At 34.1% G+C, this 16,338-nt stretch overlaps 1 protein-coding gene across 8 annotated transcripts in view; it reads left to right on the forward strand.

Moving 5' to 3' along the window:
- LOC145297921 (uncharacterized) overlaps nucleotides 1-16,338 on the forward strand; it is a 209,600-nt gene that overhangs the window by 159,613 nt on the left and 33,649 nt on the right. For 6 of the 8 annotated variants that reach the window (XM_080144859.1, XM_080144663.1, XM_080144314.1 and 3 more), the window contains one exon: nucleotides 10,398-10,436. The exons of the other annotated variants lie outside the window; for them this stretch is intronic. In XM_080144859.1, coding sequence (XP_080000985.1) covers nucleotides 10,398-10,436 — 39 coding nt within the window. The remainder of the gene's footprint in view (nucleotides 1-10,397; nucleotides 10,437-16,338) is intronic. 8 annotated transcript variants of the gene reach the window in all.

Genomic DNA, 16,338 nt, shown 5'->3' on the forward strand with positions numbered 1-16,338 from the left:
TGCTAAGGAGGATTCAGAATTGGCGGGAATTTTGTGTTTCAAAAAACAGATTTCGACAGGACGCCGAATAAGACGGACACATAATCTCGCTCCGTGCCTATTGAACTAAGGCACGGTTCTAAAACAAGATTTCAATATGATGTCGAGCAAAGCCGACACGCGTAATCTCGCTCTATGCCTAATGAACTAAGACATGGTTCTACCCCATTTATTTCTCCGCTCATTTAAATGCGGATACTAGCCAGAGGCTAAAATGTTCAACAGATTAATTACTCCATTTTCATTGCCCGCAAAAGGGCATATTATTTATGAACATCGGTCGCAAAGTGCGTTGTTCATATCGACAGTCTGGAAGGATTTCGCGAACCCTCAACCAATTCTACGAGCGGCCGAGTCTACCAGCATCTTCACAAGAAGAAAACTACCATCGCCTTTCAAGGCAAGAACTTCAACTACCATCGCCTTTCTAGGCAAGAACTACCCGCCATTTGGCAGAAGCTAAAGAGGGCACTCTTTTGCAATATGGACTCCTCTTTTACCCTTTTGTAAATAAAATTATTCTTGGATTTAAGGTGAGCCTTTCATTCTGCCATAGGCAAAAACGGGTAAGATAATTTCTTACAGTGGTAATAAAACTTCTCAAATGCACTTGTGATATTAGGCTGTATAAAGTGTTAACTTTGGCTCCCCCCATCTTTAAATATGAACCCCTGCTACAACACAACATATTGCAATTTGGTGCTCATTGTCAGAGCACCCTACAACGGTGCAGAAAAATCGGAAGCAACTAAGGGTCCTTTGAAAAGAAAAAAAAAGAAAACACAACATGAAGAAAAAAAACTGTTAGAAGAAATTCACACAGAACACAATAATCAAGAAAAAAAAAACAATAATAGAACAAAGAAAACAAAACGCACACACACGAATATCTATTTAGAAAAGTACAAAAAATGCTAGACCATTTATCGCACACATACACACAATGTGAAAAGCAAAAAAAAAAAAAAAAAGATAAAGAATACTTACACACGAACAATGTACTTAAAAAAGAGATGATATGCCGCAAAACGAAAAAGAAACAGTTGTAGAAACGAAAAAAAAAAAAAAAATTAATCACTCATACAAGAAAACAAGTTCACCAGAGTACTTTTGTATTTCATTGATAAATAAATTTCCATTGTTTTTAAACACACACACACACACACACACATACACACACACATACAGATAATGTGAAAACATTCTGGCATGTGGTAGATAATTCAATGTTGAATTTAAAAGAAATAAATAAAAATACAGAACTCACCAAGATTTCCCTACACCCACACCACACCCCGCCACCCAACACACCCTTTAAATATTGGCATAAAAACAGACTGACTGACTAGCATCCCCTTCTTCTTACGCTATGAACTCAAGAAGCTAAGTCACTTTTCTATCCGTAACTTTTGAAGTCTACTAACATCTGTGTATTGCAAACTTTTGTTTTATTTTTTCCTTATTCAAGCTTTGACTTTAATCCTGAATATTTGTCTCGGTTTCTTTATCTTTTTTTCCTAAATCTTTTCATGTTTAAAAAGGATGTGTCCTCTATAGTATCAGACCTGACCGAATGGTTAATTGTAGGCATAGACCGATTCATACCATCTAAAAAATTCCAACAAAAACCTAACAGCCAGCCATGGTTCTCCCCAGAATGTGCTGCTGCCATCGCACACAGAAATCACTTTTTCCATGGCTACCAACGTAATAGATGTACTGAGACTAGAGCTGCTTTCAGTACTGCCAGCAACCACTGTAAAAGAATAATAAAAAATGCAAGAGAGCTATATGCCCAGTCTGTTAAATCCAAAGCAGCTGAGCGGCAGCTTGGTTCCCATCAGTTTTGCCAAATAGCAAACAGGATCCTGAACAGAAGCGTGTGTTCTATCCCAACCATCCTCAATGGACCTGAGGTCATCTCGTCAGCATCAGACAAAGCCAAACTATTTGCCAAGAACTTTGCAGCTAATTCTACCCTATGCAATGAAGGCCATCAACTCCCCGTATTTCCTCCTATAACAGACAACACACTATGCAACATACAAATATCTGTGCGTGAGGTCGTCAAGCTAATCAAGAACCTTGATTCCAGTAAAGCAACTGGCTCTGATGCCATTCCAGTTATAGCGCTGAAAAAGCTCCAACCAGAACTTGCCCCCATACTTACAAAACTGTTTAAGCGTTGCCTTAAGGAGAAGTGCTTTCCAACACCCTGGAAAACCTCATCAGTATGCCCTGTATTTAAGAATTCAGGTGAAAAGTCATCTCCCTCTCAGTACAGACCAATACGTCTCCTGTGTCTTATGAGTAAGTTGTTGGAATCCATATTAAATAAAGTAGTCAACCACCTCAGCAGAAACAACCTTCTGTTCTGGACTCGCGGCAGTTATTCCTCAGAATCTTGCTTTCAGGTACCTACAATACCTTCCAGGGGTCAAACTTCAGAAAGCGTGCGTTAAACTCAAATTAACACAATAAAACAACTTATGTTGAAAACGCTTTATTAATTAGGTAAAAGAATCTGAAACAAAAATAAAACAAAAGTAATTAAAAGGAGAAAAAATAATTAAACAAAAGAAAATACATGAAAATAATTATGTTTTGGACAGGACTTCCAAATTAACAAATTCTGGGATATCTTATCTTTTTCAATCAACTGTTAGGTGAAAGTCCGTAACAGTTAGAAAAGTGTCTTTTCTCCATTAAATTGTTAGGTGAAAGTATGAAGCCGTTAGAAAGTGTCTTTTTTCTTTTTTATTAAATTGTTAGGTGAAAGTATGGAACAGTTATGTCTCTTTTTCCTATGAAGATTGTTATTTTAGTACGGCGCATAAACTACACAAGCGCCCACAAAATAAAAATAGAAATAAAGGTCTGAGAAAATATAAGTTTTTTGCGAGCTAAGAAGGAGAGAATAAATAGAATTTCTCCAGATTGTATATAGAACTTAAACACTGGATTAATTAAACATAAATAAGGTTTCAAGTTTTTCATAGAAGGAATAGGGAGGTAAAGTCGATAAAGAGGTGAGGAATAATGGGATGCTCTGAACGTAAATCATGGCTGAGAAGAGGGGATAGCCCAGTTCATGGAGTCAAAATAAAGGCTGTGTGTATCGTTTCAAATTCTGCAGTGAAAGGATGAATGACAGAATCGAAAACGAGACCAGGACGAGATCGCGTGAGAACCCAAAATTCTCGAAGGATAGCAATATGAAGTTTTTCCTTTTCTTTTTTTTATTTGGAATGCCTAAACGGCTAAGTTTTCCATTAAGGAAAGATCAAGAAGGGAAGAAGTAAGAAAGGAAAACTAATAAAAAAAAAACTCGCACAGAGATGAATGAAAAAGAGGCACGGGGCACCGGTGCTCTTAAAGTATGTTTCCTTATTGAAAAGAGCCAGACAGAACACCTTCTTAGTGACATGCAATATGGTTTCCGCTCCGCAAGATCTACAGCAGATGTGCTAACGGTTATGTCTCATAGGATTAGTGAATCCCTTGACAAAGGCTTCCTTTTCAGGGCAATTGCTCTTGACATATCAAAGGCCTTCGATAAGGTATGGCATAAAGGCCTACTTCACAAGATTTCCAGCTAGTGTATAACTGGAAATGTTTTCTCAATCATTAAATCATTGCTCTCTGATAGGCTCATAAGAGTAGTCATCGATGGGCAGAAATCAGAGGTCCACAGTATTAATGCTGGAGTCTCCCAGGGGTCCATCCTGGGCTCAACTCTCTTCTTAATCTACATCAATGATCTCCCAAAACACATACTTAAATCATTCGTTGACATCTATGCTGATGACATGACCATCTATGGCAACACATCAAAGGCTGTAAATAACAAGGTTCTCTCTAATTCTCTCTCTTCTGATCTTGAGCGCACGGTACAGGGGGGGGGGGAGGTGGCTGGTTACTTTTAATGCATCCAAAACCAAGCTTCTATCTTTACATCATCAATGCTCTGATCCCCATCTGGCATCAATTGAAATGAATGGCTCTCATCTTAGGGAGGCTCCATGTTTTGACAAGCTTCTGGGCTTGACCTTTACTCCTGATCTGAAATGGAACACGTACATCAGGTCTGTTGCCAAGGACGCTGGAAAAATGGTGGGATCCTTCTACCGCTCCAGAAGATATCTCACCACTGATGCAATTCTCTATCTATATAAAAGCCAAGTACGTCCAAGGATGGAATACTGCTGCCACATCTGGGCAGGAGCTGCTAAAAAAACCTATCCTGCCTTGACAAAGTACAAAATAGACTTCGTAGCTTAGTGGGTGATGCCCTTTTCTCTTCCCTGCAACCTCTCTCCCACAGAGGAGACCTTGCGAGCCTGTCTTTGTTTTATCGTTATTTCCATGGCAAGTTGTCGTCTGAGCTCCAATCGCCCCCCCCCTCGCCAATCTTTCACGAGAAACACCCATCTGGCTGAAACTACTGTCAATAATTTCCCCCACTCTTTATCTGTGCCCAAATCCAAATGTAGAATACATGAGCAAAGCTTCTTTCTCAGAAGTGCACGTCTGTGGAACTCTCTTCCATTTGCCTGTTTCCCACTTGACTACAACTTGGATGTCTTAAGTCCAACATAAACAAATTCCTGACAAACCGCCCTCTTAAGTAAGACACTCTATCAAATCTCTAATACTAATGATTACTACAATACTATCTCATTGATCACTGTACACGCAATAACCCTTATCCCTGAGTGGCCTCTGGGCTTTGATAAGTGGTGACCTCCATGTAAAAAAAAAAAGAAGAAAAAAGAATGCATTTGTATATACACACAAGAGAAGAGATTGGGGTCAGTCATTATTGTTTTGAAATTTGTATTGTAAAGTTGAAATTGTTGAATTACGTCTGTCAATCATTGGGCAGATGTACTTTTAAAACAGCATGTGTAAATACACTTTTGTTGCAAAAGTCATTTTGGTAGTTATAGTTGAACTTTTCAACTTTCTAAATGTTTTTTTTGTTTTTGAAATCACAATTTTTTTTCCGTATGTTCCAGGTTTTTTTATCAGACATTGTAATTGTCGTTGTTACAAAAAACAAAATTTTTTTTAAAAAAGTTATAACTGGAACGGTTTTTTAATCTAGATCATAGTTAAATATAATGTACTGATATATTTTGTTTTGAAGAAGATATGATGTTACATGATGTTTGAACAAATGTTAAAAATTGTTTTTAAATGTATATATAATGTATTGCATTTATTTAAATGTAGATATAATGTATTGCATTTATTTAAATGTAGATATAATGTATTGCATTTATTTAAATGTATATATAATGTATTGCATTTATTGTCAGGAATTCAAGTCATAATTAAGTAGATAAATTAAAATGAAAAAACAAGTCACAAGAAAATAAAATGAAACGATGATTAAGACAAATGGTTGGCCTAGAAATAAGTTTGAATTTTAGGGAGCGGACAAGACAAAATTACATAAATGGGTATTTTGAGAGGTTTTCGGATGTGATAAGCCAAAAGAGAGAATTTTTTATCTTTGTTTTTTTTTGATGCCCATAACATTTTTCGCAAGAAATCTTTTTAATAAAAAAGTTTTTGCGTATTATCCATTTCTGATTGATTATTTGTCTTTGTTATATAATTGAATATTTATTTGAATGTTTGTTTATTATTTGATTAAATATTTATTTATATATTCGAATTCCTTTACACAATATTAAAAAAATACGTAAAATTTTTGAAGCAGCACCCCCACTAATCTCAGGCACGAGCCGCCACTGATCTTGGACACTCTGATGGGAGGAAAAAGGAAAAATCACAGAAATCCTAGCAATAGTTAGAATTCAGTGCGCAAGTTTGTTCTTTTTATATAAAAAGCAAGTCAGTCAGAGAGTTGATAAGCCAAGAGTTGAGAGAATCAGTTGGAGAGGAGAAACCCTTAGAGGCGAAGGGTAGAGTTAGATTCAACTGAATTCCTGACGTCATCGACCGACCGATCAGATGAATAAAGAAATCACCATTATGTTGTGTAAGTGTTGTCTCGTGTTGTCATTCAGTTACAACAGAAAAGGTAATGTGTTATCATCATCTTCTAAGAACTTTGTACAACCCTTCCAAAATTATGTGTCCTCTCCTCCACCACAAGAAATGTTTCCTCTCCTCTTATATGTGTTACCAAGAATCATCCCAGTCTGTTATAAATGTCCCGTAAGAATTATTATCATCATTCATAATATGAACCCCAGTATGAGCCCCCTGCTATATAACAATACAATGTTCTATAATATGTACAAGGGAAGAAAGGATGTACACAAATCTAAGACAATGGCAGAAGTTTTAAAAAATGGGATGGGGCAATAAATGGATGGTAACATTTAGTCCTAGTAATACTAAGCTGCTCTCTTTTAACAATTACAAGAAGTTTCTCCAACCACTGATATCCATGACATATAACATCCTATCTGAGAATTTTTCCTCAGCCTAACATTCAGGGGAATCATGAACTGGAACAAATACATTAAAGACATTGCAAAAGTTGCTGCAAAGAAGTTGGGTCCCCTCTATCATGCTAGAAGACTATTTATGCTCCCATGGAACTTCCTCCTTCGGAGGAAACCAGTTAAACCTAAAGTTAAGTAACATTGATCCTGGCCATTACTAAAATGAGTGACCAATTTGGGAATTAGGACGTCAACACTTTCCTGCAAGAGTTGTAAAAACCTAACGTCGTCATCTCCCGGATTAAATAAAGGATTATGTTCAAAATTCAGTGCAGATGTTTTAGTTATATAGAAAGATTCCCGAGTTTGACGAGATACACCTGAAGAAGGTCGGTTACATCACCTGAAACCTTGTGCAAATAACACTGAAGATGAGAACAACCGACCGAAGCATCCAAATAATATGAAAACCCTAAATTATTATTTTTTTCTAAATGTAAATGTAATTGTATTATTTTAATTGGAATTCGTTATTAAGATGAGTATTATTTATATTTATTTTATTGTGGACTATTATTCTCATCTTTATTAGTTGTTGTTTCATGATGTTTCGGCCAACTATTCCTCTGCTGGGAATGCAGTTAGGAGATTCAAAGTTCCTATCCGTTGCGGTTACCACCTGACGAAGGCCAGAGGAATAGTTGGCTGAAACATCGTTAATAAAGATGAGAATAATAGTCCGCAATAAAATAAATTAATATAATTGTATTGTGTTTAAAATTTTTAACATGGGATATCAAGTGTTAATGTTGGTTGAATCTACTTTTCCATCTCTCTCTCTCTCTCTCTCTCTCTCTCTCTCTCTATATATATATATATATATATATATATATATATATATATATATATATATGAATGATGAAAATAATGGAAAAAGTATTCCGACAAAATAGAGAAAATAAAAAAGGAACAAACCGTATTATGTGTTCACCAACGCTTCGTCTTTATTCACCCAGAGGAAGTCTCGAAATAAAGACGAAGCGTTGGTGAACACATAATACGGTTTGTTCCTTTTTTATTTTCTCTCTCTCTCTCTCTCTCTATATATATATATATATATATATCTTTCTCTCTCTGTCCTTCTATCTCTTTCTCTTTCTCACTCACTCGCTTTCTCTTCCGCTTGCACTTACTCTCTTTCTCCCCACCCTCTCTGTCTCTTTCTTTCTCTCGAAAGAGATTCGGACATTGAAGTTATTCAAGAAAAATGCATTTAAGAAAAATTCTGCTTAAAAAAGTCATTTGTTTTACAAGAAAAGGGAAACAACTATGGGTAAAAGAAATCCTAATGCAGAATTTTCCCGTTGTCGACCAAGAAAAGCATGAGAGGAAGTGTTAAATGGACCTGAGAGAAAGAGGGATACATAAAAATTTGCCCAGAGAAAATTTACTTTGGCAGTCAATTTCTTAAGGCTGTCCAACACATAACAACAATTTGATGATGATGATGATGATGACCCCCGTCCTTTTTAAAGATGTCTGCTCAGAGGGAAAAGAAACTACATGGATAAAAAAAATTTAATGACATTTTATTCTAAAGCACATGCTCCACAAATCAGAAAGACAAACAGGCGAATGAGATTGAAAAATTGAATAAATTTCTATCGATGATAGACGTTGAAGATCCAACAAGATAATTTTATATATTAGAAGATATATATATATATATATAGTAATTTATAAAATATATATGGCGACTAAGCTACACTGAATATTCTGCGTTTCATCCACTGTAGGATTCGTCAGGCTTATGCGCGAATTTTGTGGTTGCTTCTTGTTTTTATATATGTTGAGGATTTCTAGTTAGCCAATCAGCTTTCTAGTATCCACCGCGCCCCCTCCTATCAGCCAATGGGCATGCATTTTATCGAACAAAGGATCTGTTTTAGAACTAGGTTAGTGGTTTAAGGTAGATCTTTTCCCTCCTTTTTTTTTTTTTTTTATATAGATATGAATATACCTATGTGTACACACACATGCACACATATATATTTATTCGCTAGTGTTGTTTTTATACAGTGTTTTTTATTTTTGAATATACTTAAAATAAGTATGGTGCAATATCTACGAAACAGCCCTAAAAAATAGTGGATACAAAAATATCGATATCAAATATAAGCAACAAAACACCAACAACTATAATAAAAGTAAAAATAGAAGAAAAAGAACTATAATTTGGTATACGGCCCCATACAATCAAATGTTACAAACAAAACTTGGCAAGAAATTTCTAGATCTTATTCAAAAACACTTTCCCGCAACCAACCCCTTACACAAAATCTTCAATAAAAATACCTTGAAGTTATCTTACAGTTGTTGCGAAAATTTAGAGATGATAATTAAAGCACATAATAACAAAATACTAAATGAAAACAATGTAAACAACAACAAAATAAACAATAAAAAAAGTAGACACCATGACAGAAATAAAACCAACACTAGCAGAAATAATAATAATAATAATAACAAACCAACCCCGGACAAGAACAACCATACCATAAACATTAATAATAATAATAATAACGAACAAGATAAATGCAATTGTGGACACTGCACAATTTGCCCAGTCCAAAATAAATGCTTAACAAAAAGTGTAGTTTATCAAGCAACAATATTTGCGAAAGAAAACCCGAATAACAAGAAATATTACATAGGCATGACTTCCTTAGATTTTAAAACCCGATCCTATGACCACAAAAGTACCTTCAAAAATAAAAAACACCGTATAAAAACAACACTAGCGAATAAATACTGGGAACTCAAAGAAAGCGGACATTCGCCGGTAGTCGAATGGAAAATAATGAGACAAGCTACCACATGCAGACACTTAGACGACCCATGTAAATTATGCCTCCATGAAAAATTTGCTATCCTGTACTTTAAAGAACCTCAAAATCTATTAAACTGTAGACGAGAAATAGCAAACAACTGTGTTCACAAAATAAAACTCACTCTAGGATAGCGATACAAAATAGCTTTAAAACTAACAATAACAATAGAAAACAAACAAATAAATAAATTAAATAAACATGAATATACATAAACGATCACACATATATGTATATATATATATATGTGTGTGTGGGTACACATAGGTATATTCATATATATATAAAAAAAAAAAAAGAGGGAAAAGATCTACCTTAAACCACTAACCTAGTTCTAAAACAGATCCTTTGTTCGATAAAATGCATGCCCATTGGCTGATAGGAGGGGGCGCGGTGGATACTAGAAAGCTGATTGGCTAACTAGAAATCCTCAACATATATAAAAACAAGAAGCAACCACAAAATTCGCGCATAAGCCTGACGAATCCTACAGTGGATGAAACGCAGAATATTCAGTGTAGCTTAGTCGCCATATATATTTTATAAATTACTAACTAGCTCTACCTACGTATTGAGCACTTTTTAAGTAAATACTTAAAGTTTACGCATAAATCTATACTTTCGTATATTAAATTTATGTGAGTAAATGAAGTAGGTATATATATATATATATATATATATATATATATATATATATATATATATATATGTCTTTCAATGTCGAACTGTGTTCCTTCCTGTTACATCTTGTAATGACTGCTATCCTCGTTTTGATATGTCACTTAACACATTTATTAAACAAAGGTTGTGAATCAAAATGAGCATGTTCATGTTTTGGGAGTCACTTTTGTTTATTTCTCAAACTGTCATGGCCGACCTCACTCCAAGGGCAAATAACTTTCTCTTCCTAGTATGCAAAGGAGATAATTCATCTTCTGTGTATTGTTTTAGACTAAGACTTCCTTATTTTTTTTTTTATTTAAGCATTGTTAGGTACTTAAAATATCCGTCTCTCACTTCATTAAAATATAATTCAATCTTTTCACAGGACAAGATATTATGGAATGAACCCTAACTTATCTTTAAAGTAAGTAAAATTTATATTTATTTTAAATTTATTATCATAATAGGTAAAAGTAGAAGTTTGTGCGCAGTATTAAAATAGAATGATAAAGTAATATCATGTTAAAATATTATCATGTTAGAATAATATCATGTTAGAATAATATCATGTTAGAATAATATCATGTTAGAATAATATCATGTTAGAATAATATCATGTTAAAATAATATCATGTTAGAATTTATTATAAATACCACAACTATTCTAAAAAATAATGACTAAACCGTCTTCATCTTCTGACAACAAATGTTTGGATTTAGTCATTCTTCAGAATAGAAAATTCTTGACGGGTTTTTTAAAATTTAATCTACAGATTAAAATTGGCGATCGATTTTCTAAACTTTGAGCTCAGAAAATTGATTAAAATAAATATTTTTTATTAAAATAAATAATTTATTTGATTAAAATGAATATCTTTATTGAATAAATTAATAATTTTATTGACCAAAATAAATAATTTAATTGACTGAAATAAATAATTATATTTATTAAAATTAAAATAATTTTATTTATTAAAATAAATAATTTTATCTATTAAAATAAAATATTTTATCTATTAAAATAAATAATTTTATTCATTAAAATTTTTATTTAGAAAATTATTTTTAAATTACATTTTCAACCCAAACAAGGCACAAGGGGGCTACTATCAAGGACATAAGTAGGGAGTTGAGCAGCAAGATGTCTGTTCACATTACACTTGAACTTCTGCATCTAAAACCAAACTCCTATCTTTACATCATCAACGCTCTGATCCCCATCTGGCATCAATTGAAATGGATCGCTCTCGTCTAGGAGAACCCCGTATTTTGACAAGCTTCAGGGTTTGTCCTTTACTCCTGATCTGAAATGGAACACGTACATCAGGTCTGTTGCCAAGGTCGCTGGAAAGATGGTGGGATCCTTCTACCGCTCCAGAAGATATCTCACTACTGATGCAATTCTCTATCTATATAAAAGCCAAGTACGTCCAAGGATGGAATACTGTTGCCATATCTGGGCAGGAGCTGCTAAAAACAACCTATCCTGCCTTGACAGAGTACAAAATAGACTTTGCGGTTTAGTGGGGAATGCCCTTTTCTCTACCCTGCAACCTCTCTCCCACAGAAGAGACGTTGCGGGCATATCCTTGTTTTATCGTTATTTCCATGGCAGGTGCTCGTCTGAACTCCAATCTCTGGTCCCCCCTCGCCAATCTTTCATGAAAAACACCCGTCTAGCTGAATCCACTGTCAAAAATTTCCCCCACTCTTTATCTGTGCCTAAATCAAAACGTGGATTCCATGAACAAAGCTTCTTTCTTAGAACTGCACGCCTGTGGAACTCTGTTCCGTCTGCCTGCTTCCCTCCGGACTACAACTTGGATGTGTTCAAGCCCAATGTAAACAAATTCCTAATGAAACGCCCCCTTAAGTAAACACTTCATCAAATCTCCACACTAACGTACTGTACTTACAATAACCCTTATCCCTGAGTGGCTTCCGGGCCTTGATAAGTGGAGATCACCGTGTAAAAAAAAAAAAAAAAAAAAAATGTCAGTACAGTTGGGGAAGCAGGAACCTAGAAGGGATTTTTTTTTTACATAGGAGTCACCACTTATCAAGGCCCAGAGGCCACTCGAGGATAAATGTTAAAATTCCAAGGTCTAGCAGTTCTGGAGAAGAAACTATTAGAGTAGAAGGCTTCTTTAGATCTAGAGATCTCTACTGTGTAGGGGTGGGACTTTGCTGCCTGTCGGGTTTGTCGGGGAGATTTACGTCAAGGAGGTACAAGTGTTTGTAGTCCGTCGGAGTATCCACCATTAAAATACTTGTAAAACAGACAGAGGGATGCAACATTTCATCGATGGGATTAGAGGTTGAAGCTTAGATGACAGTTCAGACTTATAATTTGGCGACTCTCTTTAGAACTAGTAGCTGGTGCACCAGCCCAAATGTGACAACAATACTCCAAACAAGGGCGAATGGTGGTCTTGTAGAGGTACAGGGTACTTTCAGGCATAAGTAATTTTCTAGCACGATAGAGAGAGCCCACCTTCTTCGCAGCAGCCTTGGCAATACTCTCAATGCATCTGTTCCAACTCATGTTCCCTGTGAACGTGAAGCTGAGGAGTTTGAACAAAATAATTTCAGGTAATGTATCTTTAGCCACAGCTATTAGTGGTTGAGAAGGTTTCTTGTAATTATCAAAGGAAACAAGCTTAGTCTTGGCAGCATTGAATGTTATTATCCATTTTTGACCTCATTCTAGGTCTTAAATAATTTTATTTATTATTAATAAATAATTTCATTTATCAAAATATATAATTTTATTTATTAAAATAAATAAATTGATCTATTAAAATAAATAATTTATTTATTAAAAGAAATAATTTTTTATTATTAATAAATAATTTCATTTATTAAAATATATAATTTTATTTATTAAAATAAATAAATTTATTGATTAAAATAACTTGTATCAATTTAAATAGATAATTTTATAGCTTAAAATGAATAATTAATTTTTATTAAAATGAATAATTTTATTGTTTAAAATCGATAATTTTATTTATTCAAATAATTCTATTGATTAAAATAAATAATTTAAATGACTAAAATAAAAAACTTTTATTGATTAAAATTAATATTTTACTGATTAATATAAGTAATATTATCAATTAAAATAAACAATTTTATTTATTAGAATAATTAACTTAATTGATTAAAGTAAATAATTTTATTAATTAAAAGGAATGATTGTATTTATTAAAATAAATAATTTATTAGATTAAAATAGATAAATTTATCGATTCAAATAATAATTTTATTGACTGAAATAAATAAATGCTAGAGCGTCATAAATAAAACAATTTTGAAAAATTGAAATTGCATTATTGAAATAAGAGAATCACAAAGCAACTTAATAAATAAACAGTTTCTTTTGAAATTAGATTCTTAATTAAAATAAATAAGTGTTATCGAGAAATAATAGACAAATACATTTTAAAGTTGAAATTGAAGACGATGATGTAATTCAGAATTAACATAAGAGAAAAAGAAACTGAAATAATTTTTTTTTTACTTATGTTCCCCCCCCCCCTAACAACGCATATCGCCACTTTGACAAAAGGGGCTACTATTTGGGACCATGCTTAGGAAAGATTAACAAGATGTTGGTTTACGGTGCATTTAAACTTCTGCATATCAGTATAGCCAGGGAAGCAGGTAGTAGGAAGAGAATTCCAAAGTCTAGCTGTTCAAGGGAAGAAACTATTAGAGTAGAAAGCTTTGTGGAATTTATGGACCTCAACAGTGAAGAAGTGTGACTTTGTTGCTAAGTGGGTTTGTCAAGGGAGCACAAGTGCAATGAGTTCATCAGAGCACATTCCATTAAAATACTTGTAAAACAGTTACAGAGTTGCAACATTGTAGCGATGGGACAGGGGTTGGAACCTAATTGACAAAGTCGGGTTAAGGTTAGATTGCAGGTGTTATCCAAGAGGGAGAGACTAGTGGTAGATGCACCAGCCCAGATGTGGCCACAATACTTTATGCATAGGTGAGTGGTGGCTTTGTAGAGGTACAGGATATGCTCAGGTGTGAGTAGTCTTCTAGCATGATAGAGGAAACCCACCTTCTTTGCAGCAACCGTTGCAATGTCCTCAATGTATTTGTTCCAGTTCATATTGCCTGTGAATGTTAAACCGAGGAGTTTGAAGGAAGAATTCTCAGGTAAGGTGTTATTTGTAATGGATATCGGTGATTGGAGAGGCTTCTTGTAGTTGTTAAAGGAGAGCAGCTTAATCTTACTAGCATTAAATGTTACCATCCATTTATGACCCCATTCTACTACGGTCTGGAGGTCATTTTGTAAAGATTCTGCCATTGTCTTAAATTTGTGTGCATCTGTTCTTCCCTTGTGCATGTTATAGAAACTATTTCCAATTTAAAAAAAAAAAACATAAATGATTACAAAAATTTGATTAAAATAAAAGCATTATAATCAATAAATACATTTTTAAAGTTGATTAAAATAAATACTACACTATCGTTTCTTGGGAGATGATAGTGCAGCTCAGTGGAGTTACAGTAGAGTGATATCAGAGGAGAACTGTTGCTTGTGCAGCAGTTCCTCCTTCTTCACGAAGTTAGAGGATGCAAGGGAAAGACAGTCAGTACAGCTTGGTTCTAACTGCGTCGCAGGAGTTGCCAGTGATAACAATATAAAATCAGGCCACCTTAGGGATTCCATCTCCTGATTTTCTGTAGAGGTTTACTCCCTTAGCCTTTTCCCTGATGGGGTAATATGGCAACGCAGTGGAGGTTTTTAATCAGAGTTTCCTTCTAAACATAATAAATCAATTAATAACATTTTGTAATCTTCTAAGGGAATTTACGAAATGAACACCGCCAAATCTCACTCCAAAAATCCAACTCTTCTTCAATTGACTTTCTTAAATTTGTTCTCTTCACATGCAAATGCCAATAAAAAATAAAAATCTAATTCTTTTCTATTATATCATTGGAATCCTTGGAGATAAGTAATTTGTATATTTATTTATTTATTTGTTTATTTATTTATTTATTAGTTTATTTATTTATTTGTTTATTTATTTATTTATTTGTTTATTTATTTGTTTATTTATTTATTTATTTATTTGCGGACTGTTATCCTCATCTTCACAGTTGTTTAACTTATTGTTGAATCTATAAGATCAAAAAGTTTAATCTTAATCACCCTTCATGGCGGAGTGGATAGAGTCATTGAATCTCTATGATTCCAGGTGTGTATCGTCTGAAGATAGTGGTTTCAATTCTACCCAAAGCCAGAGGATTAGTTTGCCAAAACATGGCGAGACAACAACTATGGAAGGCAGTAATAATTCAGGGTACAGTTAAGAGACTCAGCATTCCTATCCCATTGCAGTTAACCACCTGATGAAGGCCAGAGGAATAGTTGGCCGAGACGCCATGAAGCAACAACTATAAAGATGAGGATAAGAGTCCACAAATAAATAAATAGTTTTTTTTTCTCACTGAAAATCGAATGCTCAACGTATGAAATGGACCACACACTAATGATTTCACCCGGCAATGACATACAACCATTTCTGTATAGCTTACTTGCCATAACTATATTTTTATTTTATAATAATAATAATAATATATATGTGTGTGTAGTAATATTTTTATATTTTTGAATTGCTCCATAAAAATATTGGATCTTTTAGAATTTCTATGCATAATTTTTCATGTCCACATGAGAAAGATCTTTGCTCTTCGTCTGCAAAATTGTAAAGTCTAAAACTTATACAGATCAGCTACACACCAAAAACTTTTTTCATCTTCAGGACTTATACAGATTAGCTACCACATCCGAAACTCTTTTTCATCCCCTGCTACCTGCTTCCTTGACTGTACTGATATGCAGAAGTTTAAATGTAATGTAAATCAACAACTTGTTAATCTTTCCTAGGCATGGTCACAAATAGTAGCCCTTTGTGTCCAAGTGGTGATATGCCTTGTTAAAGATGAAGATTAGTAAAAAAAAAAAAAAAAAAAAAAAAAGAAGAATTATATGAATTAGCTACCCATCGGAAATTCTTCTAAAGTTAAACATGGCTTTCAATTCAAATATCTGTATTAAAAAAAAATTTTTTTTTATTACATTTTTACCCCCAACAAGGCATATTGCCACTTTGTTGTAGGGGGCTACTATCAGGGACATAGGCATCATGGGTACTGTCTAGGGAGTTGGGCAGCAAGATGTAGGTTCATGTTGCACTTGAACTTCTGCATGTCAGTACAGTTGGGGAAGCAGGGACCTGGAAGGGAATTCCAAAGTCTAGCTGTCCTGGGGAAGAAACTACTGGAGTAGAAGGCTC

The sequence above is a fragment of the Euprymna scolopes genome, chromosome 1, assembly GCF_053919585.1.
Source record: "Euprymna scolopes isolate OS-2025 chromosome 1, ASM5391958v1, whole genome shotgun sequence".
NCBI lineage: Eukaryota > Metazoa > Mollusca > Cephalopoda > Sepiida > Sepiolidae > Euprymna > Euprymna scolopes.